Genomic DNA, 27,833 nt, shown 5'->3' with positions numbered 1-27,833 from the left:
ACAAAATCTATATTAACATCATTATTGGCATCTTGTTTTTGTGTGTTTCTTAGATTTTATTTTTTCGTGTCAAGAGAGCATTCTGAATTGACAACATTTGTCAAGCCATTCTTGAGATATAAGCATTCTAGCTAACATCCCCTTCCTTTGTATATATACATTGTATATAATTCGCTATATTTATCCGATATATTTACCAGCGGCATCTACGTAACAGTCAGAATTGACCTGTTCGTCTATTTGTGATTTCGCCGGGATTAAAAATATTCGCGGTTTAATGGAAAATTTGACTTTTATTAACACAAATGTTATGGTCTATTTCACCCACTAAATATTACCTGATGACCATTAAAATTAGTCCTAATCTCAAGCCCCATGCTGATTTACGCGTCGCATGGGGCTTGCGACCTGTAGAGCAACTGCAAAATCATGAAATTTTTCAGTTTTTGGTCCATTTCAACCCCTAAATATTATGCGATCATCTCCAAAAGCAATAGGGTTCTATTCTGGTCCTAGCCCCACACTTGAATTTTTTGTAATTTACCTTGTAAAATGTCACTGAATAAAACAAGGTCCCCATCTCTGACTTCTTTATATACACCGGATTTAGAAATAAAAGTTTTAACAATGAGATGTCGTCAAATCGATAATTTTGAAAAAAAATGTAAACACATGATTATATGACTTTAACTTCTACCATTCTACCATGGTAGAATAATATAGGTAGACGCGTCGACACAGCTGCTGGGACAATGAACTGTCAAACCAACTTTGAAATTGAAAATGTTGAATGAAAAATTATTTAAATTTGTAAAAATTTTTGAAAAACGCGAATTTTAATAGCCTCCGAAAATAAGGAAAAATATAAAAATCTATTTATATTTGCAAAAAACATTAAAATTTTTTGACATATCAGTGCTCCCAAGCGTTTATGCATCTACCTGTATTCTTCTGCCATGCATTCCACCATGATAAAACTCTTTACCATGACAAATTTTCAGGTTGTTTTGAGGTAAAATTATCTTCTCCTCGTATCATAAAAATTTTAGTTATTAATAAACCAACAAAAATTATATTTTTCTGTATTTTAATTTATCTTACAAACTTTACAGATTATAAATAATATTTATTTATTTTTAAAATAATTGCAAGAATTTAATTCATCTGGGCCGATGCAAGCAGCGAATGACATAAATATTGGCAGTACATTCTGTTCTAATACTCCAGTAAATAAATGGGACCATGGACCTAAAAAGAAGGAAATACATATTATAAACCATTAAATATTTATCGTTTTCACTAAACGTTTACAAATGGATAAAGTTAAACCATACAATATGGAGGTAGAACAGTTTCGTAAAACTTTAGAAATACAGCCCTGAGGCTATGCCCGCTTTCTTTCCGAATTATTCAAAATTAAATGCGACAGGTTGTTTTTATTTATTTGATATTTTTCCTCATTTTTTAAATGCGCTAAAAAGCGTGAAAAATTAATGAAATTCCTAGATTTTCATTCACAAATATAACCTAAACTGTACAATCTTTCGATTCCATGGTAAATCTGGTTAATAGTACTCGTCCCGCAAAGCACGTTTCTTCCAATCATTTGGTCTGTTCCAGAACTGCAAAAATGTAATAATTTTTACTACGATAACCGATTTTGATCAAAATTAGTAAATTCTTTCTGTTTCTGTAACTGAGCAATTCTTTTTGAAAAATTTTTTTTTCACTACATGGAAAGCAGATTCCCATCTCTGATTTGTATGTGTACAATGGACTTAAAAATGTACATTTTGACAATGAGATGTCGCCAAATGAATAATTTTTAAAACTTGTAAACATATGATTGTGTGACCTTACCTTCTTAATTCTACGATGGGTTTTTTTGTGTATATTTTTTATAGTTCAATGTATTAATGCTTTGATCTGTTTTAACCTTAAAAGTGAAAATAGATAAAACGCTTGTTTAAATGGCTTATGTCATTGGCTAGCTTCTTCGAAGAGGAACAAAGGAGTTTTGGGTTGACTTAGTTCGATTTTGGTCCTATGCTCCTTGATTTTTACCGTAGAAGCCAGTCGATGACTTAAGCCAGTCAAAAAAGCGTTTTATGTATTCTCGCCTTAAGTCCTGGTTTAGACGAGTTTACTTGCGGCAGTTTTTATGGTTCTATTTTCAAAATTGATATTTTAATTTATACAAGGGAATTTGTTATCAGAAATTTTCTTTTCGCTTAAACGTAACAACAACCAAACAAACAAAGTTAGCCTAAACTTATTCGTTCTTTTACGAAAAAATAGAAGATAACATTGGAAGATGCATTACTTTCCTTTCCTTTTTTTAACATCAATTGTCACTATATCAAGTTTTTTAGTTTTTGCATTATCTTTTGGTAGTGAATGCATACGTAAACAAACCTCGGCTGAGCGGCTTTTATATCTTCCTAAAGTTGTATCGAAACACACAAGGTTAACCCACTAGATCTATTAAAAGCACTACAGCATTCGTTAACATAATTTTACTTACCGCTGGAATAGATCGCAACGTCACCACCACCATGTGTTTCATCAATCATAGGCGCGGCCGCCGGGTATTGAAAATCTTTGCCATCTGAAATATTTCAATATTTGTCAATTTATGAATTATCGCACATATTTGTAATACTTACCAATATTTGAAAATTTTCTTACATCATAACGTTTGACTACATGATCGTTCGTATTGAAAAGTAAGCCATTTTCTGAGTTATCCATATCGGACCTCGGAGAGGAATAAAAGAATTTTGAAAATGCTGGTCCATTTGCATAAGACAATGTTGTATATGGCAGGAAATCAATATCGGTCACGATACCCATATAGCTTACTTTAAAAATGTCAGGACCCACACAATCATGTTAGAATTAGTTGTATTCCTAAACCTGCAATACAATGCAGTTTTTACATGCAAGCCAAAAAAAAAAATCAATAAATTACTTTAATTTAAAAATGTACATTTTTGGATCGTGGTTTAGCAATTTAAAAAAGCAACTCTTAAAATGTTTAATTTGAATGTTTTATATTATTCATCTAAATCTCAGTTAAAGGAACATCCATCCATTCAATATCAAGGTAAAAGTGAAAATCCCGATGATTATTGACTGTTTTGTAAATTAAGTAGTCTTGAAAATCTATAGTGGCTGTCCAAGATTTTAGTAATTTGAAAATTATATTCCAAATATGTTTCATTAATCTTATACTAAATCAGTTAAATTTCATGTAGTTTATTCCAAATTGATTTGAAGAAAAATTGAAGTAGTAGCTAAACTCAATTTGTTCCCAATGATGTTTTTTGTAAAAATGTTAGATGTATTTCATGTACATATCGTATAAAAATACACCTTGCATTCTTCTTTGCTAAACATTTGGATAAAAAGACAACATCAAATAAAATTTCGTTCAAATACATCGAGAACGCCGACACATTATGTTATAATTGGATATTCGACTTTATTTTAAATGTTCAATATTTTCAAGATTCCACTGTTTAAAATAATTTTATTTTGACAGTAGTAGGCAACATTTTCCCATTGTCGGCCTGACATGTTGCTAAAGCGGGTATACAATTTTTGTTTCTTGGTACGGAACATATAATGATTGAAATTATGCATTTTTTGCAAAGAAAATGAACCAAATAAGGAAGATTTTCCGACTTTGCAACTTTGTTCTCTAAATTCAAAACAAATATTTTTTCTGGATTCCACAAAGATTTCACATTTTAATTTTTTTTTTGTTATTTATAAACAGAATGCATTTTTTACACCTACCACTACATGTTGATGATGCTGCAAGTAAATGCTTACCTTTTTTAAAAAAAAAAACGCAGCAATGACAACACCTTCATATGTCAAAAATTGTTTTGCATCCCAATTGGACTTTGCTAATTTTCGTATAAAAGTAGCTGAACAAAGTAAAATAACATGCAATTCGATAATACAGGCATCCTTCATTAAGGATTGAATATCGATTTTAAACAAAAATTATATGAAGAAATACTTTTTCATTTAGAACATTCATACACACACCCTAAAACATAATTAAGTGAATTGAAAAAGCACATGTTTTGTAGTCATGTCATCACACATAAGCCGCAAAAAAGGAAAACATGGCAATAAGTTAAAACAAATAGTTTGTTGCTTCTTCGGCAACGACAGGAATTATCTTCTTTGGAGTCCTAACAATTCTGTTATGCTGTTAGTATTAACTTTGAATATTTTGCAATTTGTACTAACCTGTGCCAATTGGTCTTCTGCCGCCTTCCTCTGTTCGGGATTAGGATCAATTGTTGCACGCAACAGCTCCGTCAGCTTTTGGTGATCCATATTTTCTTGCGTTAATTAATATATCCGTGTACAAACAAATGCAGCGAGAAACCACACAATTTGTGTGCTACAATTTCAATTATAGCAATAATAAAAGCACAAACAATTCGCAAAATTATATGAAAATATGAATCTGTGGTGAACGGAAAACGTGTTAGCACCCGAAACCCGCGAGCAGAGTATGATGCCGAAGTATTCGGCCGCCGTCGTCTGTATATAAAATATATACCAGTCGGCGCCGGTGTTCGATGAACACAATTCGGGCGACTAACCCTGCGTTTACAAAAGACAAGACAAGTGGGTTAATTTGTTATTTATCAAAAGCAAGGTAGAATTAAGAAGGTAAAGTTTATCATATGTTTACAATATTATTCATTTGACAACATCTCATTGTCAAAATGATTATCACAAATCAGGGATGGAAACCTGCTTTCTATGCAGTGAAATTCCACAAGGTAAATTACAGAAAATGCAAAGATGGGAATGCGTATTTGAAACGATTTTACCTTCTTAATTTTACCACGATATATCGAAATGTTCTGAAATTTTAGTGTCCAGTTTTTAGACCCTACAATACTATGTATTTGGTGTATTATAAGTTTGATTGGGCCAAAAAGTATGTAACACATGGAAATATTGGTCTTGCATATAATGTTACATATGGATCCTGTTATCTCGCGGAGCTGAGCCGATCTAGCTATATATGTCCTTCCGTCCGTCTGTTCATGTTTATTGGTAATCACGCTACAGGTAACAATTATGGCCCGATCCTCACGAAATTGAGCATGTTTAGCATTTAGGACGTTTATTATGTGATAGGATATCACATGGTCGGCCACTACACAATATGTTAGAAGCCCCCTTATGTCCAAATCCATTTTGGAAGATTTCGCTTTTGAAATTATGTCACTGAGTACTGCCCCGATATCACCCTTAGTATTTTGAACACGAACATTTGCCCAATATTTACGCAAATCGTCGTGCTGTTAGTTTTTGTGGTCAGTTTTTACAACTAAATATTATCTAATGGTCATCCAAAATGCTAGAATTCTTCTCTGTCCTTAACTCTCTTCTCAAGGGTGTCGATTGGCTTCAATTGTGTGATTTTGAAAATTTTTCTGTTTTTGGTTCATTTGAACCTCTAAATATTTTGCCATCATCACCAAAAGAATCATCTAAATTTAGATTCATCTTTATGATTTGTTTTTACTACGATATTTGGCTATATTCGTCAACGAAATCAGCATAAACAAGCTAGAAGTTCGCCTTTGTGTATTTTGGATTTCGGCTGTAAGTTATTTTCAGCGTTTCGGTAGAATGTATTTTATCCTAAACTCTAACTTCATGCGAGATTTCGTGTCTTTTGGTTTCTATTTGTGATCTTTTTAACGGCTGAAAAATCAGGAACATTTTTGTTAGTCCATTTCAACTCATAAATATATTGCGGATATCTTTGAAAACAATAGGCCTAGCCCTTCTTAGTCTAACCCTACCCTTGTGAAATTTTTCTTGAGGATCGGTCGATAATTGCAATCTGTATATGATAACCCCAACCTGTGTTGTAAGGTGAAAAAATATTACAAAATGTATACTTCAATATTATAAATCAAATTGAAAAAATCGCATGCGATAAAAAGTATGAAAAAATAAAAAATGTCACAAAATACTACAAAATCTATATTAACATCATTATTGGCATCTTGTTTTTGTGTGTTTCTTAGATTTTATTTTTTCGTGTCAAGAGAGCATTCTGAATTGACAACATTTGTCAAGCCATTCTTGAGATATAAGCATTCTAGCTAACATCCCCTTCCTTTGTATATATACATTGTATATAATTCGCTATATTTATCCGATATATTTACCAGCGGCATCTACGTAACAGTCAGAATTGACCTGTTCGTCTATTTGTGATTTCGCCGGGATTAAAAATATTCGCGGTTTAATGGAAAATTTGACTTTTATTAACACAAATGTTATGGTCTATTTCACCCACTAAATATTACCTGATGACCATTAAAATTAGTCCTAATCTCAAGCCCCATGCTGATTTACGCGTCGCATGGGGCTTGCGACCTGTAGAGCAACTGCAAAATCATGAAATTTTTCAGTTTTTGGTCCATTTCAACCCCTAAATATTATGCGATCATCTCCAAAAGCAATAGGGTTCTATTCTGGTCCTAGCCCCACACTTGAATTTTTTGTAATTTACCTTGTAAAATGTCACTGAATAAAACAAGGTCCCCATCTCTGACTTCTTTATATACACCGGATTTAGAAATAAAAGTTTTAACAATGAGATGTCGTCAAATCGATAATTTTGAAAAAAAATGTAAACACATGATTATATGACTTTAACTTCTACCATTCTACCATGGTAGAATAATATAGGTAGACGCGTCGACACAGCTGCTGGGACAATGAACTGTCAAACCAACTTTGAAATTGAAAATGTTGAATGAAAAATTATTTAAATTTGTAAAAATTTTTGAAAAACGCGAATTTTAATAGCCTCCGAAAATAAGGAAAAATATAAAAATCTATTTATATTTGCAAAAAACATTAAAATTTTTTGACATATCAGTGCTCCCAAGCGTTTATGCATCTACCTGTATTCTTCTGCCATGCATTCCACCATGATAAAACTCTTTACCATGACAAATTTTCAGGTTGTTTTGAGGTAAAATTATCTTCTCCTCGTATCATAAAAATTTTAGTTATTAATAAACCAACAAAAATTATATTTTCTGTATTTTAATTTATCTTACAAACTTTACAGATTATAAATAATATTTATTTATTTTTAAAATAATTGCAAGAATTTAATTCATCTGGGCCGATGCAAGCAGCGAATGACATAAATATTGGCAGTACATTCTGTTCTAATACTCCAGTAAATAAATGGGACCATGGACCTAAAAAGAAGGAAATACATATTATAAACCATTAAATATTTATCGTTTTCACTAAACGTTTACAAATGGATAAAGTTAAACCATACAATATGGAGGTAGAACAGTTTCGTAAAACTTTAGAAATACAGCCCTGAGGCTATGCCCGCTTTCTTTCCGAATTATTCAAAATTAAATGCGACAGGTTGTTTTTATTTATTTGATATTTTTCCTCATTTTTTAAATGCGCTAAAAAGCGTGAAAAATTAATGAAATTCCTAGATTTTCATTCACAAATATAACCTAAACTGTACAATCTTTCGATTCCATGGTAAATCTGGTTAATAGTACTCGTCCCGCAAAGCACGTTTCTTCCAATCATTTGGTCTGTTCCAGAACTGCAAAAATGTAATAATTTTTACTACGATAACCGATTTTGATCAAAATTAGTAAATTCTTTCTGTTTCTGTAACTGAGCAATTCTTTTTGAAAAATTTTTTTTTCACTACATGGAAAGCAGATTCCCATCTCTGATTTGTATGTGTACAATGGACTTAAAAATGTACATTTTGACAATGAGATGTCGCCAAATGAATAATTTTTAAAACTTGTAAACATATGATTGTGTGACCTTACCTTCTTAATTCTACGATGGGTTTTTTTGTGTATATTTTTTATAGTTCAATGTATTAATGCTTTGATCTGTTTTAACCTTAAAAGTGAAAATAGATAAAACGCTTGTTTAAATGGCTTATGTCATTGGCTAGCTTCTTCGAAGAGGAACAAAGGAGTTTTGGGTTGACTTAGTTCGATTTTGGTCCTATGCTCCTTGATTTTTACCGTAGAAGCCAGTCGATGACTTAAGCCAGTCAAAAAGCGTTTATGTATTCTCGCCTTAAGTCCTGGTTTAGACGAGTTTACTTGCGGCAGTTTTTATGGTTCTATTTTCAAAATTGATATTTTAATTTATACAAGGGAATTTGTTATCAGAAATTTTCTTTTCGCTTAAACGTAACAACAACCAAACAAACAAAGTTAGCCTAAACTTATTCGTTCTTTTACGAAAAAATAGAAGATAACATTGGAAGATGCATTACTTTCCTTTCCTTTTTTTAACATCAATTGTCACTATATCAAGTTTTTTAGTTTTTGCATTATCTTTTGGTAGTGAATGCATACGTAAACAAACCTCGGCTGAGCGGCTTTTATATCTTCCTAAAGTTGTATCGAAACACACAAGGTTAACCCACTAGATCTATTAAAAGCACTACAGCATTCGTTAACATAATTTTACTTACCGCTGGAATAGATCGCAACGTCACCACCACCATGTGTTTCATCAATCATAGGCGCGGCCGCCGGGTATTGAAAATCTTTGCCATCTGAAATATTTCAATATTTGTCAATTTATGAATTATCGCACATATTTGTAATACTTACCAATATTTGAAAATTTTCTTACATCATAACGTTTGACTACATGATCGTTCGTATTGAAAAGTAAGCCATTTTCTGAATTATCCATATCGGACCTCGGAGAGGAATAAAAGAATTTTGAAAATGCTGGTCCATTTGCATAAGACAATGTTGTATATGGCAGGAAATCAATATCGGTCATATCGGTACCGACGCCGGTAATTGTGTTTCCCAATTTGGGATAACCATTAATGGTCATTGTGTGGCCATGGTCAGCGCTAATGACAATGAGTGTTTCATTTGGATCTGTTAATTCATAAGCCCGTTTAATGGCCTCATCAAACTGGACGGTCTCATCTAAAGCCTTTTTAGCTTTCGTTTCATGATGGGCATGATCAATGCGACCACCTTCCACAAATAAAAAGAAACCATTCGACTCGTTACTTAGAATCGATATAGCAGCTGAGGTCATTTCTTGTAGAGTGGGCTGAGAGCCGTCATTGTCTAAATTGTAGGACATATGACTATTGGCGAAAATTCCAATTAAATTATTTGTACTGTCAGTATCAAGTTCCAGCAATTGTTGTCTGGTGTGAACAAACGAAGTGGTTCCGTCTTTAGCCTGAATCCACTCGTCTATAATATTTCTTCCATCCAATCGCTCACCAGCATAGCCAGAATAATGTATTGAAGAATTGGGCAAAAGTTTAGCACCACCTCCGCCCATAATAACGTTAAACTGTTTTGAAACTGTGTTTTCAACTAATTGTCTACCAATATCAATACATTGTTCTGGATCTGCATGCCGGGTAATGACATCGAAATCACTCTCAAAGTCCCGGTGTGAGGTGTGCGCATATGCACCCGCCGGACTGGCATGTGTGACACGCGTAGTTGTGACAATTCCTGTAGCTTTTCCAGCTTTTTGGGCCCAACTGGCTATGGACTCCAATTGATTTTCGGCCTTCAGTGCTTCTTGGCATTCTTTTAGTTTAACGCGTGCAGATACTCCGATAGTTTCGAAATTTGCCTTTATACCCGTGTGATAAGCAGTGGCTGTACAGGCAGAGTCAGCTACTTGTCGATCTGCACAATAAGTCTGTAAACACAAATTGATAAACGTAATAAATTTATTTAACATTTCTATGGAAATGCATTTATCAAAAGATCTATAAAGAAGAGCGATTGTTTCCTGTAAGATTTAAGGCCAGATATCATATTTTGTCAGAGTCATATGTAAAGTGAATTTTTTCGCTTTTATCACCATCATTCATGGCATAAAAAATCTTTTACCTTAGATAGCCCTACGTAAGGGAATCTTTCCATGAATAACGAATTTCGTTCTCCCACAAGACCTTTCTTCTGGCCATCATATATGCGACTAGCTGTAACTGTTGGTACTGACATTCCATCGCCAATAAAAAAGATCACATTTTTTGCAACATTTTTATTTTCAGACAGGTATAGTTTATTTCGCAGTGAGCGTTGGGAATCGGTTAACCAAAATCGTTCATCTCTTAGATCATCAGGGTTGCTTATTTTATATGAATCATCTGAAAAAGAAGTATGAATAAAAGTCGAGTATTAAAAAAATACATATACAGGGTGAGATAAAAAAACTGCAACAAAGTCACACATTTTTTTAATTTTATTGAATGAAAGCAAATAATGTCGGAAATAGCATATAGATTTGTTCGAATTGGTCAACTTTGGCACGAATTATGGCCTTCAATCGGCCAATGAAACCGTCATACGCTGCCCGAATGTTGCTCTGCTGTATTTTGGCCCATTCCCGGCGAAGCGCTTGCTTGCGATGATCGACACTGCTTTCCAAAATAATCCAGACACAATAGCCCAATTGGGTATCGGGAGATTTTGATGGCCATTGTTTCGTGGGAATGAAGCGAGTGGTGGCGCGTGCTGAGTCCTGTTGGAATGTCCAAGGTTTGCGGCTAAAATGTTTGCGTGCCCAAGGCTATAATACACCCTCCAGAATATTTTCGCTATAATATTCGGCGTTTATTCTGATGCCACTGTCGATTAATACGAGCGGAGAGCGACCATCATGACCGGCGCTTGAATTCTGGTGGCCAACCGATGGTGCGCATTTTCAGCTGACATCTTTGGTCAAACATGATCATTTTGTTTGTTTACAAACTGCTGGTCAACGAATGTTTTCTCATCGGAGAAACCCAAATTTGGGAGTTCACCGTTTTCGGTCAAGCTAAGCAACTCTTTAGCTCGTTTGAGTCTATTTTCTTTCTGTTGTGGTTTAAGTTCTTGCACTTTTTGAAATTTCAATGGCTTTACCCCGAGCTCATTTTTCAATATTTGCCGAATGGAATATTGCGATATGTTCAGCTCACGAGCCATTTTCGGCCCTGCGACGCGGGTTTCAATCAAGTCGCTTCTTTACTTTTCGAACCATTTCTGCTTATGTTGCTATTTTCTTCCGTCCACTTCCTTGACGTCAAGCTACGCTTCCAGTATCACAGTAACGAGCGATGATATGAGACACAAAAGATTTATTCACTTTTAAATGCTGGAGTGCTCTAACGATAGCCACTTGTGGATTTCCAGCCAAATATAAAGAAATCACACTATCATCACGAATAATTTTTTTTCTGAAAAATTCTCACCAAAATGCTTTTGTAAACAATATAATGAGATATTAATGACAGCAGTCTGAATTTGGTTGCAGTTTTTTCATCTCACCCTGTATAATACATGTCAGAAAGATAGAGATAGTTGAAGTGAACAGTAAAATTAAGAAGGTAAAATCATTTCAAATAAGAATATCCATCTCTGTATTTTCTGTAATATATCTTGTCAAATATCACTGTATAGAAAACAGGATCCCATCTCTGATTTGCATATATATACAATGGAATTATAAATATAAATTTTGATAATGAGAGGTTTTCAAATGAATAATTTAAAAAAAATGAAAACCTATGATCTCATGACTATACCTTCTTAATTCTACCGTGGTGAAAATATTCATGTCACTCAATTTAAAAAATTAAAAAAAGTACAACTGAAGGATTCGAAGGTCAACTACGTATATCAGCATGTTGACTATGCAAAACCGTGCTGGGATCCATCTGCATAAAAAGACAAAACTAGCTTTCCGTTGTGTATATGTTCATTATCTCACCTTAAAGATGGAAGTACATAAAAGGCTTTTTTAACTGGCTTAAGTCATCGGCTGACTTCTTCGTAGAGGAACAAATGAGTTTTAGGTTGACATAGTTCGATTTTGGCCCTAGGCTCCTTTGTTCATTTCCGAAGAAACCAGTCGATGACTTTAGCCAGCCAGATAAGCGCTTTATGTATTTCCACCTTTAGTTTGATTTCGGTTCTAGGCTCCTTTGTTCTTTTCCGAAGCAGCCAGCCGATAACTTATGCCAATCAGAAAAGCGTTTTATGTATTCTCACCTTAAGTCATCGGTGTTAAACAACAATGTTCACGAACTAACAATGTCCAGGATTAGAAAAAACGTAAACAACCAGACAGTTTTATGCCATTTGTTGTGAAATCTTAAGATATAACATGGTAGAATTAAGAAGGTAAAATCATGCAATCATATGTTTACAATTTTTTCAAAATTATTCATTTGACAACGTCTCATTGTCAAAATGTGTTTTCATAAATCCATTGTACATACACAAATCAGAGATGGGAACCTGCTTTCCATGCATTGGAATTTGACAAGCTAAACTACAGAAAATGCAAAGATGGGACTGCTTATTTGAAATTACTTTACCTTTTTAATTTTATCATGAGAAATAAATGGAAAATTTTGAATTTTTTGCAGTATGTAAAGCAATATGTGACAGACTGTATATATGTCACAGGCCTTGTGAACTCAAACGTTGTTTACTATATATTGATATTTGCTTAAAAATGTTGATTGTGGATAACTTTTGGTGTTAGCACAATAATACATGTGCTAACAAATATTAATTTAACAAAAGAACACCCAATCGAGCAATCATGCATAATAGTTAGAGACAGTTGAATCTACAGGAAAGAAAGAAGAAAGAATAAAAAGTACCCCTTTACCCATAACCATTTCTAACCTTCCACCCATAACAGTTTAGCGCTTAGTGACATACCCAAAATACAAGACTATTGAATTCCTGTATTTACTGTCAATAACACTAGTCGGTCCCAAAAAATAAACAAAAAATATCTAATATTTCTTTGTTATTTTCCGTCTCTATTTTTATAATTTTTTATTGGATAGTAAAACTACAAAGAGTGATATGTGCCCAGAAAGTACCAGAGCATTTTTGACTGGCATAAGTTTTCGGCTGGCTTCTTCGTAAAAGAACAAAGGAGACTATGTCCAAAATCAAACTAAGTCAACCTAAAACTTCCTTGTTCCTTCCACATTAACAATTTTTTTACTGGCTTAAGAAAAGAGTTGGCCTTAAAGAAGTGTTAAATTGACAGAGTTAAATGTCGGCCTATGATTTATACTTTCCTTCCCTACGATCCTTTGTTCTTTTACCTAAAACTCCTTGGTTCATTTACAAAGAAGCCAACCGATTACTTAAGCCAGTCAAAAAAGCGTTTAATGTATTTTCACCTTTACTCGGCCATTTTCACCTTTAAGCCCGGAAAAAAGCTTTTTATCTATTTTTACATAAATTGCCTATCTTTTAGGTTTTTGATAGATAATGTTTGGCTATTTTTTGCATTCTCTTTCGGTTGTGTATATATACGTAAACTAACATCAGCTGAGCGGCATTTATATCCTCTAAGGGTGTATCCATGGTAGAAGAATATAGGTAGACGCATCGACACAGCTGATGGGACAATGAACTCTCAAACCAATTTTGGAATTGACAGTTTAAAATGAAAAATCATTCAATTTTGTAAAAATTGTTGAAAAACGTATATTATAGCTTCCTTCGATTGACATCGTATAAGAAAAAAACATTTTAAATTTTTTGATACATCAATCTTCCCAAGCGTTGATACATCTACCTGTATTCTTCTACCATGGGTGTATCTAAACACACAAAAGTGGGTTAGTCTTCAATAGTATAAATTCGTGTTTTTACAATATTGTTGATATAAAAATGTAACATAAAACCATAAATCTCTTAAACAATGTGAATATTGAAATGTAGAAAATTTTAATTTTTGTAGCATTGGAGCCAAGAATTGATGGATTTATCTCACATTAGGCATTAACAATTCGAAAACGTAATAAACAGATAGACTTGAAGAACTTTATTACTTTACCGTGTTTTTTTTATAATATAAATTTTTTGACTTTGTAAATTTAATTTGAACATATAATACAAGTTTAAATTGAATAGATTATAAACTGTATACTAAGCGCACCAATTGTATCATTTATTTAAGTTTTGACATGTTAAAGCTCTCTCACACACACAAATTCACAAAACACATCAACGTGATTTTCATATCTTGTTGGACATTTTTAAAAAAATATTACTTCCAATATTTAATTAGTATTTTTTTATAATTTACTAACGAACAATGATAAATGAAAACCAAATTACAAAAACCACACACCTATTTGGTTAACTTGAAAACCGGTCGAAATTTTTAAAATTACGAATAAAATGAAAATAGCACGCATCTTTGGTTTGTTGGTTCGAATCGAAATGATGATTATGGCCAATAGGGACTTACTTTTATATATGAATTATATATTTCAAATTAACATTTTCATTAAAATATGTGAGAGCAAACCGGCATCAGTATGTGCCTTCGTAAAAAATTATACATTTAAACACGTACATGCATACGAACAGTAAACAAACACTCAGCGACATTTGTATACATATTTGAATGGGAAAGATTGTTGAGAGATCCAGTTTAGACACGTTTTCTTTTCTGATTAAAATTATTGAATATTAAGTGTACGAGTTTGACACAGACGACCAGCTACTGTTTCATTTTGCTAGCGAAACACAATGTTTAAAATACAAATATGTAATAAAGGTTTCTGTTCTAATTATTTAAACATATGTACGTGTACAAAGTTTAAATTTAATATTACTGTTTTTTTTGGATGCGTTACTTGCAAAATAACTTGAGACAGCAAGAGAAAACAAAGGGCTTTTTCACCACACAAAAGTAAACGTTATTAGTTGGTAAAGATACCTGTCGCATTTGGATAATACGGATGTTGAATATTTGTGTACGCTACTATGAATTTTTGGGTAATGCTCATGGTAGAAGAATACAGGTAGTCGCATCGACACAGCTGCTGGGACAATAAACTGTCAAACCGATTTTGGAATTGAAAATCTTGAATGAAAAATTATTAAAATTTTATAAAATTGTTGTTGATCATTACAATCTCCGATTTGCGTCGTATATAACATATAAAGATCTACTTATTTTTGACAAAACACTTTAAAAATGTTGACATATTAATGTTCCCGAGCGTTGTTGCATCTACCTATATTCTTCCACCATGGGTAATGCCGTTGCACAGAATATTTTCACAATTTCTACTTCTACAGTGTTTTCTAATTGTGTGATTTGTTTTGATTCCTCTTTCATTCCATGGTAGACGAATACAGATAGTCACATTGACACAGCTGCTGGGACAAACTGATTTTAGAATTGAAAATGTCGAATGAAAAATTATTGAAATTTGTAAAAGTTATTGAACAATACATATTATAACAACCTCTGATTTGTGTCGTATAAGAAGACACATAAAAATCTATTTATTTTTGACAAAACGTTTTAAAAATGTTGACTTATCAATGTTCTCAAGCGTTGATGCATCTACCTGTATTCTACCATGATTCATTCCTCTAATGTGGTCATATTTACACTGAATAATGAGATTTTCGTAGTTCACCAAATCGATCGAAACTCGAAGAAGCTAAAACAAAAACGATCGATATTAAATGACGAATTTCAAACCATTCCATTTGGATTTTGTGACATGCCGGAATGATGACAAAGAGCATTATACGTAAATCCTAAAACATCATTTAGGGTGGAAATACATAAAGCGCATATTTGTCTGGCTTAAGTCATCTGCTGGCTTCTTCGTAGATGGACAAAGGAGTTTAAGGTTGACTTAGTTCGAATTTGGCCCTATCATTTCCGAAGAAGCCACCCGATGACTTAAGCCAGCCAGATAAGCGCTTTATGTATTCCCACCTTTTATGTATTTCCGCCCTTAGGTTGACTTAGTTCGATTTTGACCTTACGCTCCTTTGTTCTTTTCTGAAGAAGCCAGCCAATGACATAAGCCAGTCAAAGATGCACACAATTTATTAATATCAAGTCATAAATTGTATGACTAATTTCAATGTACATTGATTAAGGATTTCCAGTTCTATTCCTTTCAAAGTATTTCCAAAAATAATTCCAAATTTCTGAACTTCAGCTCGATAGGTTCACCCAAATCCAATTAATACAAAATTTAAGGTAAGGATACATAAAGCGCTTATCTGGCTGGCTTAAGTCATCGGCTGGCTTCTTTGGAAATGAACAAAGGAGCCTAGGACCAAAATTGAACTAAGTCAACCTAAAACTCCTTTGTTCATCTACGAAGAAGCCAGCCGAGGATTTAAGCCAGCCAAATATGCGCTTTATGAGTTTCCACCCTTAGTACCATTTAGCATACAACTCAATCCTATAAAACATTTCCGGACTCCAGTCCTATGGATTCACACAAACCCAAATTATACCACATTTAGTACCATTTAGTACACCAAAGTACGAATTTCTAAAACTTTCTTCATACCCCAATCATACAATCCACAGTAATCCCAATTATAATGTTCAGCATTCCATTCTTATCGATTCGTCTAAATCCAATGGAACCAAATGATAAGTACTCCCTACATAGCCCAATCCTACTCTCCAACAGTAATCTTAAGTCCAAATTTCAGGATTCCAGCTCCATCGGTTCTCCTAAATCCAAATTGTACCAAAATTAGTACATATAAGTACAAATTTCCAAAACTACCTACATCATACAGTCCAATAGGAATATTATTTTCAAATTTCAGCATTCCAACTCTACCGTTTCACCAAAGTTTGGGTGTAACGCACTTTGTAGCATTTTGTAACAAATTTTGTACCATTAAGTACACATTTGTACAAATTTCCAAAACTACCTACATACCTCTGTCGTACAATGCAATAGTAATCTTCAGGTGGAATACATAAAGCGCTTATTCGGCTGGCTTAAGTCATCGACTGGCTTCTTCGGAAATGAACAAAGGAGCCTAGGGTCAAAATCGAACTAAGTCAACCTAAAACTCGTTTGTTCCTCTACGAAGAAGACAGCCAGATAAGTGCTTTATGTATTTCCAGCTTAAAACTCTTTGTTCCTCTACGAAGAAGCCAGCCAAATATGCCCATTATGTATTCCAACCCCCATTTCCAAATTTCAGGATTCCAACGAAGTTCCCGTGAAATATTAAAATACATGTGAAAGTGGCAACATAGCCATGGTTGTCATGTCACTCTAAAACTGTAACTGAAATATGGCAACCTATGCCTGAATAACAAGAAGAAGAGCAATATTAGGAAAATTTTTGTGGACAGCATTATATTTAGCGTCATTTTAGTTCGGAATATTGATATATCTTCATAAATTCCTTTAATATCATTAAAGTATTTGTAACTAACACAACTTATTTTGAATTGGAAATATATATTAGTCGTAAAGTATAAAAGATACTTCATTGAATTTTCAACAACTACATTTGAAGAAGGCGATAAGAAGAAATTGATTGGGAAATATTTTGACTGCAACTTGATGCATAATACACAGACAAAAATGGCGCCTACCTGCCAGTAAGAATATAATCAATTGTGATTATTGGAGAGACTTTGTGGCTGTAGCTGAGGAATCTACTTGTTGACTTTTATTATAATTACAAAAATCATAACCTCGAAGTTTAACATGTCGTCCAATGCGGATGGGACGACCGGTATTGAGTCTATTAAGGCTGATATTGATCAAGAACGGAAAAATGCAGCAAATCAACCAACGGAAAGTGTTGGTGGTGATTCGCCACGTATAATAGGAAATGAAATATTGGTTAAACCACAAAACAAAACTTCGGAAGGTCAGCATACTGATGATTTGTTTTCATTGGAGCGGGAAATAGCTAAAATACATAATGTTGATGAAAGTGCTGAAAACGTACATGTTAATCTTGCACATACGTCTTCTTCACCATGTGGAGACAATGCTGAAAGCAATGGTGACACGATTATTGTTGCAAGCAACAGCTTAAACACAGATGAAAAGGAAGCAAGTGAAACAAATTATGAAGTAAAAGTAAACACAATTGCATTGGGGGAAACAGCGTTAGACCATGAAGATTTGATTGCCGTGTTGAAGGGATTGGATGATGGGAATGCTACTGATGCAGATTTAATTGAAGGTGTTACAATAGAGGGTGAGGGGGAATATCAAATCATGGAAGTAGTTGACGATGATACAACTGAAGTAGAAGTGTCACCACCATTATCCCCCCTAAAATCGGGAAACTCTTCGAAATCTTTTGGAGCAGCAGTTCTTACCACAGAAGAAGAAAGGGCCTTGGCATTGGAACAAATGGCAAACATTGATAAAGGTCGTAACAAACAGCGCAAACGTAAACAGGATATCAAACCAATGCAACAGATCGACCCTGTTGTGGACTTGGTCTCTTCATTGGAAGCAGATTGGACTGATAATGACGATGATGGTAGTAGAGAAAATGTAACAACAAATAAAAAGGAGTCGCCTGTTCCAGTTCAAATAATTGAGTCAAAACTAAATGTTCCACAAATAACCAGCGTTGTTGTTATCCCTCCATCGTCCGACAAAAGAAAAAGTTCAGAGTCTATGGTACAGAATTCGACAAGTGCCGATAAAAAAGAGAACATTTCTAAAGAGAATGAGTCGAAAGAAGCAGTCAGTACTTCATCCCCGATAGAGGGTGTAATTGTGACAAAAACAAATGAAGAACCACAAATCTTAAGCTCACATACAGGTAAGTTCTGTTTACTTCATTATTTTAGCTTTAGAAAATAAAAATAACTTATTATTTCTGTAGAACACAACAAATTTCTTAGGCTAACTAATAACATTAAAAACAATTTTTCTATAAAGTGAGAAAATCCAGGGAAACACAAAGTATAGAAATATCTTTAGAATCTGCAGATAAAAATAATAACTTTTCTTCCAAATTTTAGTGTTAATTAAATGCAAATGCCCTCATTTGTTGGGCTGAGACATATTTTATGGTCGGTTGGAAAGTGATTTGAATTCAATCAAAAATGGTTGGTCGTTTAGTGGCTAGTAATTAAGTAATTATTATAAGGGCCCAATTGTGTTCAGTGAAAACGCCACATTTCCTGTGAAATGCAATTTTAAGCAAAAGGTCCAAAGCAATAGAAAAGCCAAAGAAACTAAAGCAACCATATTGTTATACAGATGAGTTTGAGCTTGAGACGAGTCATTTTAATTAAAACGATGTTAAATAGTTTAAAATGTAATTTGTTCCTTTTTTCTACCTATTCATATCATGCTTCAAATACGGACGAAATATTAAATGTAATTTGTTCCATTTTGAAATCTTCTTATATAATACTATTTGAACTGAATTTTTTATGCTTCTGATACTTAGGATTTCGTCGCACGCGCATTATAAAACGCAAAATAATATGGGATCCAGATGCACCAGAAACAACATTCTCTTATGCAAAATTAGTCACTAGCAGCAATAAGAATAAATCTAAGACAGAGTCGCCCACCCTACCAACTAGTACGATAACCAAAGGCTCTACTACCATTAAACCTGTTAAGAAGGAAGTCAACCCAAATATTGTGAGAAAAACCCAGAGACCGGCTACGCCAAAAGAAAATAAACTGGATTCTACTATTGGCAAAAAATCGATTGCAAGTCAAAGGCAAAACAATAAGAAAGAGGAGGTGTCAGAAAGTAAAACACCAGCAGAACTCGTCAGAAAATCATCTAGCCCTTCAGCATCGGATCTTTCTCCCAACAATAATAAAAGACGATCACTAACACCAGTAACCAATGGCCCCGCTGCAACAAAGAAAAAGAAAGTGTCCGAAATCGACCGTTTGATGGGTGATGAAGGAGCTGTAAATATGATTAACTCTTTGGAAAAATTAGGTACTGTAGAAACAAAATCGGCGCGACCGATGATGAGAAGTCGTGCAGCAACAATATGTGAAAGAGTAAGTAGTCAAATTTTCAAAATTTGTTTTTTAGTATTTACGAGGTGTTCTATAGTTACCCCGCAAGGAATCAATATCGCCAGTCAAAACACCGCCACCTACAACGACTAGTCCACAAACTCCCAGAAGTGGCAAACGTACACCTAAGCCACGAGCCTCTTCCGGATGGGATTACGTTTACAAACAAAAACAGCAAAATATAGATGATTCCATGATAATACGACGACGTTCAAACAGTTCATACTCTAGCACGGCTTCTTTAAATCGATTGAGTCTAGATGGTCCATCGACACCTGGTAATACAACAAAATCCCAAGATGTTAAATCTACAACTTCAACGCCGGGAAATGTTACACCGAAAGCCGATTCAAAGACCCCCGATGATACTGCATCTCAGGGCAAACGCGCAGGCGCCAACAGCAAGAATAGCCCTAAATCGTTTGAATTTGCCAAACCTGAAAATAAAAAAACACAGAGACGTACAAAAAGTCCGGCAACGGGAACACTTACAAGCGATTTGAAAAAACCAGCGCCGGCCGCAAACAAGCGTACACCGCACAGTCCAACTTCAACGTTGGATGACGAACAAAAAGATGTGGGAAATTCTCCAAAGACTGTGCCCACGGCAACTGCAGCACCGGCAAAGGAAAAAGCTCATACTTCAGATGTTATTGTTAAAAAATCATCCAAATTGGCCCAGATTATATTTAGCACTAATAAAGCCAAATTAAGTTGTACTTTTACGGCTCAAGTAAGTAATGAAGTATTCATAAGAATCGCGTTTCTAGTATTTGCAGTGTTAAATAATTTTAGCCCATAAGGCAATATGCAATTAATTGGGAACGTCTATGAAGTTTGGAAACTATCTTTTTATACCCTCCACCATAGTATGGAGGGTATATTAAGTTTATGATCAGCATAAAATTCTATGGCCATGTAGGTCCACGTCTTCGTATAGCCCCTATATAACGGTACCTCCCGATATGCGGTATTTTGATGATTTTAGCGACATTATTTACCGGAATTGTTTCAAAATTGGTATTTGAATTTCGGATACTACTTCATAAGACAGAAAATGGGCCATGTAGGTCCACGTCTTCGTATAGCCCCCATGTATCGGCGTCCCCCGATATTCCGTATTATGATGATTTTGCGACATTATTTACCGGAATTATTTCAAAATTTTGTATTTGAAGTTCGTACCGGATACTACAGCCTATGCCAGAAAATTGTCTGTGCAGGTCCACGTTTTATAATCCTAATGGTATTTTGATGATTTTAGCTACATTATAAACATATTTTTTTCAAGTTTCGCATTTGAATAGTGCTTATGACAAAAATTACCTATGCAGGTCCCCGTCGTCGTATAGACCCTAATATACGGATACATTCGGTATTTTTAAGATTTTAACAGAATTTTTAAAGGATTTTATTTTTTTGAAAATTCTCAAATTTGTACCAAATGGTGGAGGGTATTCAAAGTTCGCCCGGCCGAACTTTTAGCTTTTTTACTTGTTTTTTTTTTACACATTTCTTGGGCATTTTCTCCTAGAAATGTTTTTTTTTCACTATTAACGTGCCTCTGTCATGAGCTGTTTTTCTATATTATAGCCACAAACAATTTTCTCAGAATACATTTTGTCAGGTCTTGACCATTTTATGTCTCCGACGGAAGATCTTTGCCCTAACAGGCAAAACATAAACAAAATATTTTCTTAGCTATATTGCTTTGAACACTAACATATATTTATTTTATTTATGTTTATCTATATTTTTCAGATGTTGAATAAATTATCGGATATTTTGGATAAAATGGCAAATGATTCTGACACGAATGTTACTGTCATTTTAACGAACGACACACACTTTTGCCAGGGAGTCGATTTAACTGAACTCGCAGCTGGTTCAGCAGAAAAAAGGAAAACTATAGTAAAAATTTAATCGCTGCAGTCAAGTTAGTTACGTAAATTGATAATATTCAAAGTGATTTCAACAAATTCTTTTTCTCACTTCAGGAGATATTTGGTAACATTGGCATCATATCCCAAGCCATTAATAGCTGGTGTAAATGGACATCTTATGAATCTAGGTGTAATGCAATTGCTGTTTTTCGATGTTGTCGTGGCTGGTGATAAGTCTACCTATGAAACATCGTATACTAGAATTGGTCAGTTACCGGAAAGCTATGGTGTTTGGAATAAATTGAACAAAATTCGTGGATCATTTGTAAGTTTGCTTTAATTTTATTTGCTTTTCGTTATCATTATTTTGTGCTATCTTTCTTTCGAAGAAAACCAAACTATTTTGGCTAAGCGAGAAAGTGCAATCAACTGAAGCTGCATTGGCGGGCCTTGTTAATAAGCTTACTTCTGGCGCGAAAGTCAACGAAGAAGCCATTAATATAGGCAGAAAAATGGCATCGATGCCTGCTGAGGTAAGAATGTAAAGTAAAGTAGTAATTATAAATTAAATTTAAATTTATGCGTTTTCAGTCATACCGCTCAATGAAAAACACAGTAACGCAGTGCTATCTCGAGGCCATCGAAGAAACATTTGACGAAGAATTCACTACAATTGCCGAGCAATGGTTATCTAGTGAATGTGTGGAACAAATCAAAAAAATCATTGACCAGGGACATTTTTAGTTGCAAGGGTTCGTCTCTTTATTACGTTAATTTCGTTTAATTGCAAGTATTTGGAGTTCAAATTATTTTCATGTACATATCTGTTATGTACAACAAAATACTATATGGTGTTTCTGATAAGTTTTAGTATGACTTTTTTTACCCAACTGGGATCTTAATTTCTTTATATTTCTAAGTATAACTCTAAAAAAGGGATATTGTAGAATATATCCCTACACAGAAGTGGCAATTTGAAATGTAATTTTAAACGTGGATTAAAATTTCCAAAGTTAAACACATTTATTAACCATACAAAAAATGTTTCGAAAGAATGTGCAGTTTTATGCAATTGTAAGTAAAGAAAATATGTTTGAATAAATATTAAAATAATGTTTTGTGCATTTTATTTATTTCCATGGCATGGAATATTTAATGGAATTCAGTTAATAACAATAAAAAAGTAAAAATAAGTAATTCCAACCTTAAGATTACGAAAAGCTCTAAAAAGGTTACCATTTGGAATTATGTTAACGGATAGAGCTAAAAACTTGAAATGTGGTATGAGAATCAAAGTTGGAAAGTAAGTTTGATATATGAAAGTTCCTTTTGAAATGAATATTAAGCGTTCGAACTCTTCTAGATGGTTCTTAAAATTGTTTATTGGTTTCTCTATTGGTAGTAGGTTTGTGATTAAGAGGTGGTTTTGGAGATGCGTACTATAAGTTCACTAAAAATTACTATAACTCATGTCACCGGAACAAACTCCGATCGAAAGTGGTTTTAATTCCGAATATGGCTTCTTCAGAAAACGAACTTTTTATTTCGGATTCCAACCACTTTGGATTTTGAAAGTTAAATTGTATTTTTATGGGAACTTGTAACTTTCAAACTCTTTCAAGTAAAAACATGTTATTTTGATAACAAATATATATACTTTTTTTTTTAAATTTTATTGTTTCTTAATTGGGGAAGCCAATTATTACCAAAGTGTTGCCACATCATTTTTTTAAACCAGTTTTTATACCCTCTACCATAGTATGAAGGGGAAAATTCGATGTCGATTTAGCGATGTCCGTCCGTCTGCCTGTCTGTGAAAATCACTCTAGTTTCCGAACGAAATGAAGTAGGTGATAAAATTTTACTCAGACGTGTGTTTGTTTTGCAGGACTCTTGATATTGAAAATGATCTATATACAAAACTACAACAAAGCCAAACGCAATATTTTTAATTTTTTTTTTTTTAATTTTATTGAATGAAAGCAAAAATGTCGGAAATAGGATCAAATTTTCGAATAAGTTTAGATTTGTCCTTTTGCACGAATTATGGCCTTCAAATGGCCAATGAAACCGTCACGTGTTGCCCAAATATTGCTCTACGGTATTTTGGCACATTCCCGGCGAAGCGCTTGCTTGAGGTGATCGACACTTTGGTATTTTTAGTGCCAACCTTCAAAATACTCCAGACACAAAAGTCCAACGGATTGGTATCCGGAGATTTTGCCGGCCATTATGCGCTTGAAATGAAGCGAGGAACCTCATTTTGTAACCATTCTTGGGAGGCGCATGCTGAGTGCGATGGAGTTGAGTCCTGTTGGAATGTCCAAGGTCTGCGGCCAAAATGTTTGCGTGCCTAAGGCTTTAATACACCCTCCAGAATATTTTCGCGATAATATTCGGCGTTTATTCTGATGCCACGGACGATTAATACGAGCGGAGAGCGACCATCGGCAGTTATGGCGGCCCACACCATCACCCTCGCCATGGTCGGCGCTTGAGTTCTGATGGCCAACCGAAGGTGCACATTTTCAGCTTACCTCTTTGGCAAGTAAATACGATCATTTTGTTTGTTTACAAACTGCTGGACAACGAATGTTTTCTCATCCGAAAAAACTATACTCGGCAGTTCACCACTTTCGGCCAAGCGAAGCAACTCTTTAGCTCTTTTAAGTCTATTTTCTTTCTGTTGCGGTGTAAGTTCTTGCACTTTTTGGAATTTCAATGGCATTTGGGGGTAATTTTTCAATGTTTGCCGAATGGAATATTGCGATATGTTCAGCTCACGAGCCATTTTTCGGCCACTGCGACGCGGGTTTTGATCAAGTCGCTTCTTTACTTTTCGAACCACTTCTGCTGATGTTGCTATTTTCCTACCGACTACCTTGACGTCGGGCTACGCTACCAGTATCACGGTAACGAGCGATAGTACGATACACAAAAGATTTATTCACATTTAAATGCTGGAGTGCTCTAATGATGATTGTTTTCCGGCGAAATTAAAGAAATCACACTATCACGCTTGAATTCCATCACGAATACCATTTTTTCCGGAAAATTCTCACCAAAATGCTTTTGTACGCTTGTAAACAATATAATGAGCTGTCACTGGAAACATTTTAACAGCTGTCAGACGAGTGGCTTAAAAATGACAGCAGTCTGAAGTTGGTTGCTGTTTTTTCATCTCACCCTGTACTTGTGCCTCAATTGCAGAAACAATCAAAACTTCCGGCATTGTGTAAAAATTAACAAAATTAGTTTTCATTTCGCACAATAAACACTTTTTTAAACAAAATATTATTCTTCGTAATCATGTGGTTTGTTTTGAGTTCTTATTCATTCGTTCCTCTAATGTTGCGAATTCGAGTTAGTTGGTAGGAAAAATTCGTATCGGAAATATTTTACTTTCGAATCGAGTTACATAGTAACCCCCTTGATAATCTAGTTTGAATCCGAAATTCCACAAAAAATATCTTCCCATAATCAGGGTAAAAATGTCCAACCGTGTCAACAATTTCAGAATGATTCATAGCCCTTAAACTGAACAAGGTTGAAATTATTTCCTATAATTAAAAAAAGATATATTTAGTTTAAATTCAATAATTGTTTTTTATTTCATTGTAATAAGGTATATTAAAAATGTAATTTATTAATAATCATTGCATTACATGCCATATATTTGATGTACTAGAATGTTTTGTGTCATAGACAAAATTACTCTTCTTAAGTGCAGTGATGTCGTCGTCTCCCTTAAAATTTGGTCGAGTTATTCTTATATTTAGGCCTTCTTGCATTACCTATATGAAAAAACCTCCCATTCATTCGGTTAAATAAATAAAATATGCGTTCCTTAGTATTGAGAAGAAGTATACTATTTTCTTCTCATCGTTCTTATTAGATAAGCCAAAGCATAATGTCGTTACTAACAATTAATATGAATTACAAATTCAGATTTGTTGCTTGACAGTATCATTTTGCATTGATTGTATTATCATTTCAAACTGTTTAATGTCTCCAGTAATTTTCTCCAAGCTTGCTGCAACATTTTTCATATGTTCCCTATCAATTTGTACCTCTAAATCACGAATTTCTTTGGTCGTCTGACCAGTGCGTGATACCAGATCACATATTTCGTTACAAGAGGCATGTAATGAGGCCAACAATTTGTATGCTTGCTTGGCATGCGAATGCACTTTGGCACTTTGAAATAACAAATCATCGGTGTAGTTGAACTGACGCTGTAATTGCGCTGACACAGAGTTAAGTTGTTTCTGCAGGTCTCTAGTGTCATCAAGAATTTTAAAAATATCATTACGTTGTTTTCGAATATTTCCTATGAACTCATATATTCGCCGTGTATACTCTTTTCTTGGAGCGATTCCAATGGCGCACCTTTTTAACTCGTCTGCTAGTTGGATATGGGTACTGGTTTTTTCCTTCAGACTTGTTTCATAGTCCAGTATGGTTTGACGTAGCTCCTGAATGTTTTGCAAGTTTTTCGATTGTCTCAGTCTTTGTAGATCTTCAATTTGCTTTAATGCTGGCTTTCGGTGCGACTGCCATTGATTCTCAACGGTCAGTCGTCTTTCTCTGGTTTTATCTATAAGCCCATCCAGCTTGACGATGTTATCGTTAGGATTTTCCAAAATAACACAAGTACGTTCATGGAATTTCTGATCTTTACGCATGATGTCTATCAGAGCCACTATGTCTGCACGTTCTTGACGTATTTTACTGAGCTTATTATTGCAAGTTTGTAGCTCTTGTAAGCAAGAATCATTTATTTGTTGCAATTCTTCAACATTTTTGATAAGATTCTGGAGAGGAGTTGTTGCGCTTGCCACAACTTGGAGCTTATCTTCAGTATTTTTCATTGTGCAAGCTTCCACTGCTTGCAAAGATGGTATAATTGGATTTGGTTTATTATTGACTTTTATCTGCACACCTTCTAGACTTAGGCAAGGACTGTACAAGTCAACAGCGCATTTGTGTAATACTGAGCTCACCAGGTCACAGTCGGCTGCAGTTGCTTGTTGAAATATATTTGGTGCTTGATAGAACTCTTTCGACTGCGAATCGCTTTCAAATTGTGGAATGTGTAAGTTTAAATGAGGGGTAAAATCGACTGTAAGGCTACTGTTGCCTTCCCCTTTTCTATTAGCCAAACCACGGCAGTACTGAGGAACCCAGGGTGCTTTTAATTCCCTGGATACCTTATTTTTAACTTCCTTCAACAACAAATTGTATTCATTTCGTTCTCCACCGCCCTCAATGGAATCCAACGTATCATTTAATTTTGGTAGCTGCTCAATTAAAAACATGAACAACCGCCTGGTGTCCACCACATTCGGATAGAGAAACGTCTGATAGCCAATGTCACCTCGATAACCACATGATACACAAGCTTCAGCCAGAGCAGAGGCAATGGTAAATTTCTGAGCCATATTCAAACTTTCCGGCAATGATTTGGGTACAACAGCATCCGTCTTAATTGCTTGTAAACATCTTGACACCGATCTCGCAAGTATATCTGGTGTAAAATGATTTAAGGAAAACACTTCATTGTCATCTGCTTCCAGTTTACATCCGATTTGTTTTAATGAATGTATTATAATTTTATCGACTTCATCCATGTTTGATTCTGGAAGCACTCTCCAAAGTTTCAAGAGTTAGAAAACGTATCCTTTGGATTGTTAAATTATGTGGTTTATCGAACTCTTTCAAAATACTATTCACTGATAGGGATTGTGTGAACCGCACCAACAATCAGTTGGCAATTTACAGTCAACTCCATATAACGAAAACAATAAAAATCTGTCCATAAAGTGAGACTCTATAGATTTTTTAGATCAATTTTTATGTTCAATTATAGTGAAAACTAAGGAAATTCTCAATGTGGGCAAGTCTTGGCAGCTACTATTGCCGCTAAATCACCATACACATACGGATTTTCTCTAATATGTATTATACCCTCAGACATATGGCTACATTTGATACGGCCAAAACGTGCCTCATCGAAATAACGGGTTTAGATCCTAGGTCTCTTGGGT

General features: G+C 34.4%; 4 protein-coding genes across 4 annotated transcripts; 1 reads left to right on the top strand and 3 right to left on the bottom strand.

The window, feature by feature from the left end:
* Positions 1 to 1,043: 1,043 nt before the first annotated feature.
* LOC131806932 (alkaline phosphatase-like) lies at positions 1,044 to 4,593 on the bottom strand. The gene is made up of 4 exons (XM_059131837.1): positions 4,267 to 4,593; positions 2,667 to 2,916; positions 2,525 to 2,608; positions 1,044 to 1,248 (listed from the first exon to the last, which is right to left on the bottom strand). Exons 2-4 carry the CDS (start codon positions 2,851 to 2,853, stop codon positions 1,127 to 1,129), a joined length of 393 nt encoding a protein of 130 aa, XP_058987820.1. The 5' UTR covers positions 2,854 to 2,916; positions 4,267 to 4,593; the 3' UTR covers positions 1,044 to 1,126.
* Positions 4,594 to 7,099: 2,506 nt separating this feature from the next.
* LOC131806931 (alkaline phosphatase-like) lies at positions 7,100 to 14,304 on the bottom strand. Its single transcript, XM_059131836.1, has 5 exons — positions 14,218 to 14,304; positions 9,957 to 10,216; positions 8,688 to 9,762; positions 8,546 to 8,629; positions 7,100 to 7,271 (listed from the first exon to the last, which is right to left on the bottom strand). Exons 1-5 carry the CDS (start codon positions 14,282 to 14,284, stop codon positions 7,150 to 7,152), a joined length of 1,608 nt encoding a protein of 535 aa, XP_058987819.1. The 5' UTR covers positions 14,285 to 14,304; the 3' UTR covers positions 7,100 to 7,149.
* Positions 14,305 to 17,180: 2,876 nt separating this feature from the next.
* LOC131806859 (mucin-5AC-like) lies at positions 17,181 to 22,901 on the top strand. Its single transcript, XM_059131657.1, has 7 exons — positions 17,181 to 18,671; positions 19,308 to 19,885; positions 19,941 to 20,636; positions 21,665 to 21,822; positions 21,901 to 22,111; positions 22,176 to 22,319; positions 22,378 to 22,901. The coding sequence occupies exons 1-7, from the start codon at positions 17,591 to 17,593 to the stop codon at positions 22,528 to 22,530; spliced, it is 3,021 nt and encodes a 1,006-aa protein (XP_058987640.1). The 5' UTR covers positions 17,181 to 17,590; the 3' UTR covers positions 22,531 to 22,901.
* A 2,732-nt stretch (positions 22,902 to 25,633) lies between these two features.
* On the bottom strand, positions 25,634 to 27,528 carry LOC101895521 (coiled-coil domain-containing protein 22 homolog). Its single transcript, XM_005176868.4, has one exon. It carries the CDS (start codon positions 27,414 to 27,416, stop codon positions 25,731 to 25,733), a length of 1,686 nt encoding a protein of 561 aa, XP_005176925.2. The 5' UTR covers positions 27,417 to 27,528; the 3' UTR covers positions 25,634 to 25,730.
* Positions 27,529 to 27,833: the final 305 nt, after the last annotated feature.

This window comes from Musca domestica, unplaced genomic scaffold (assembly GCF_030504385.1).
Source record: "Musca domestica strain aabys unplaced genomic scaffold, Musca_domestica.polishedcontigs.V.1.1 9, whole genome shotgun sequence".
NCBI classification, from domain to species: domain Eukaryota; kingdom Metazoa; phylum Arthropoda; class Insecta; order Diptera; family Muscidae; genus Musca; species Musca domestica.
This window is presented reverse-complemented; position numbering and strand designations above follow the sequence as displayed.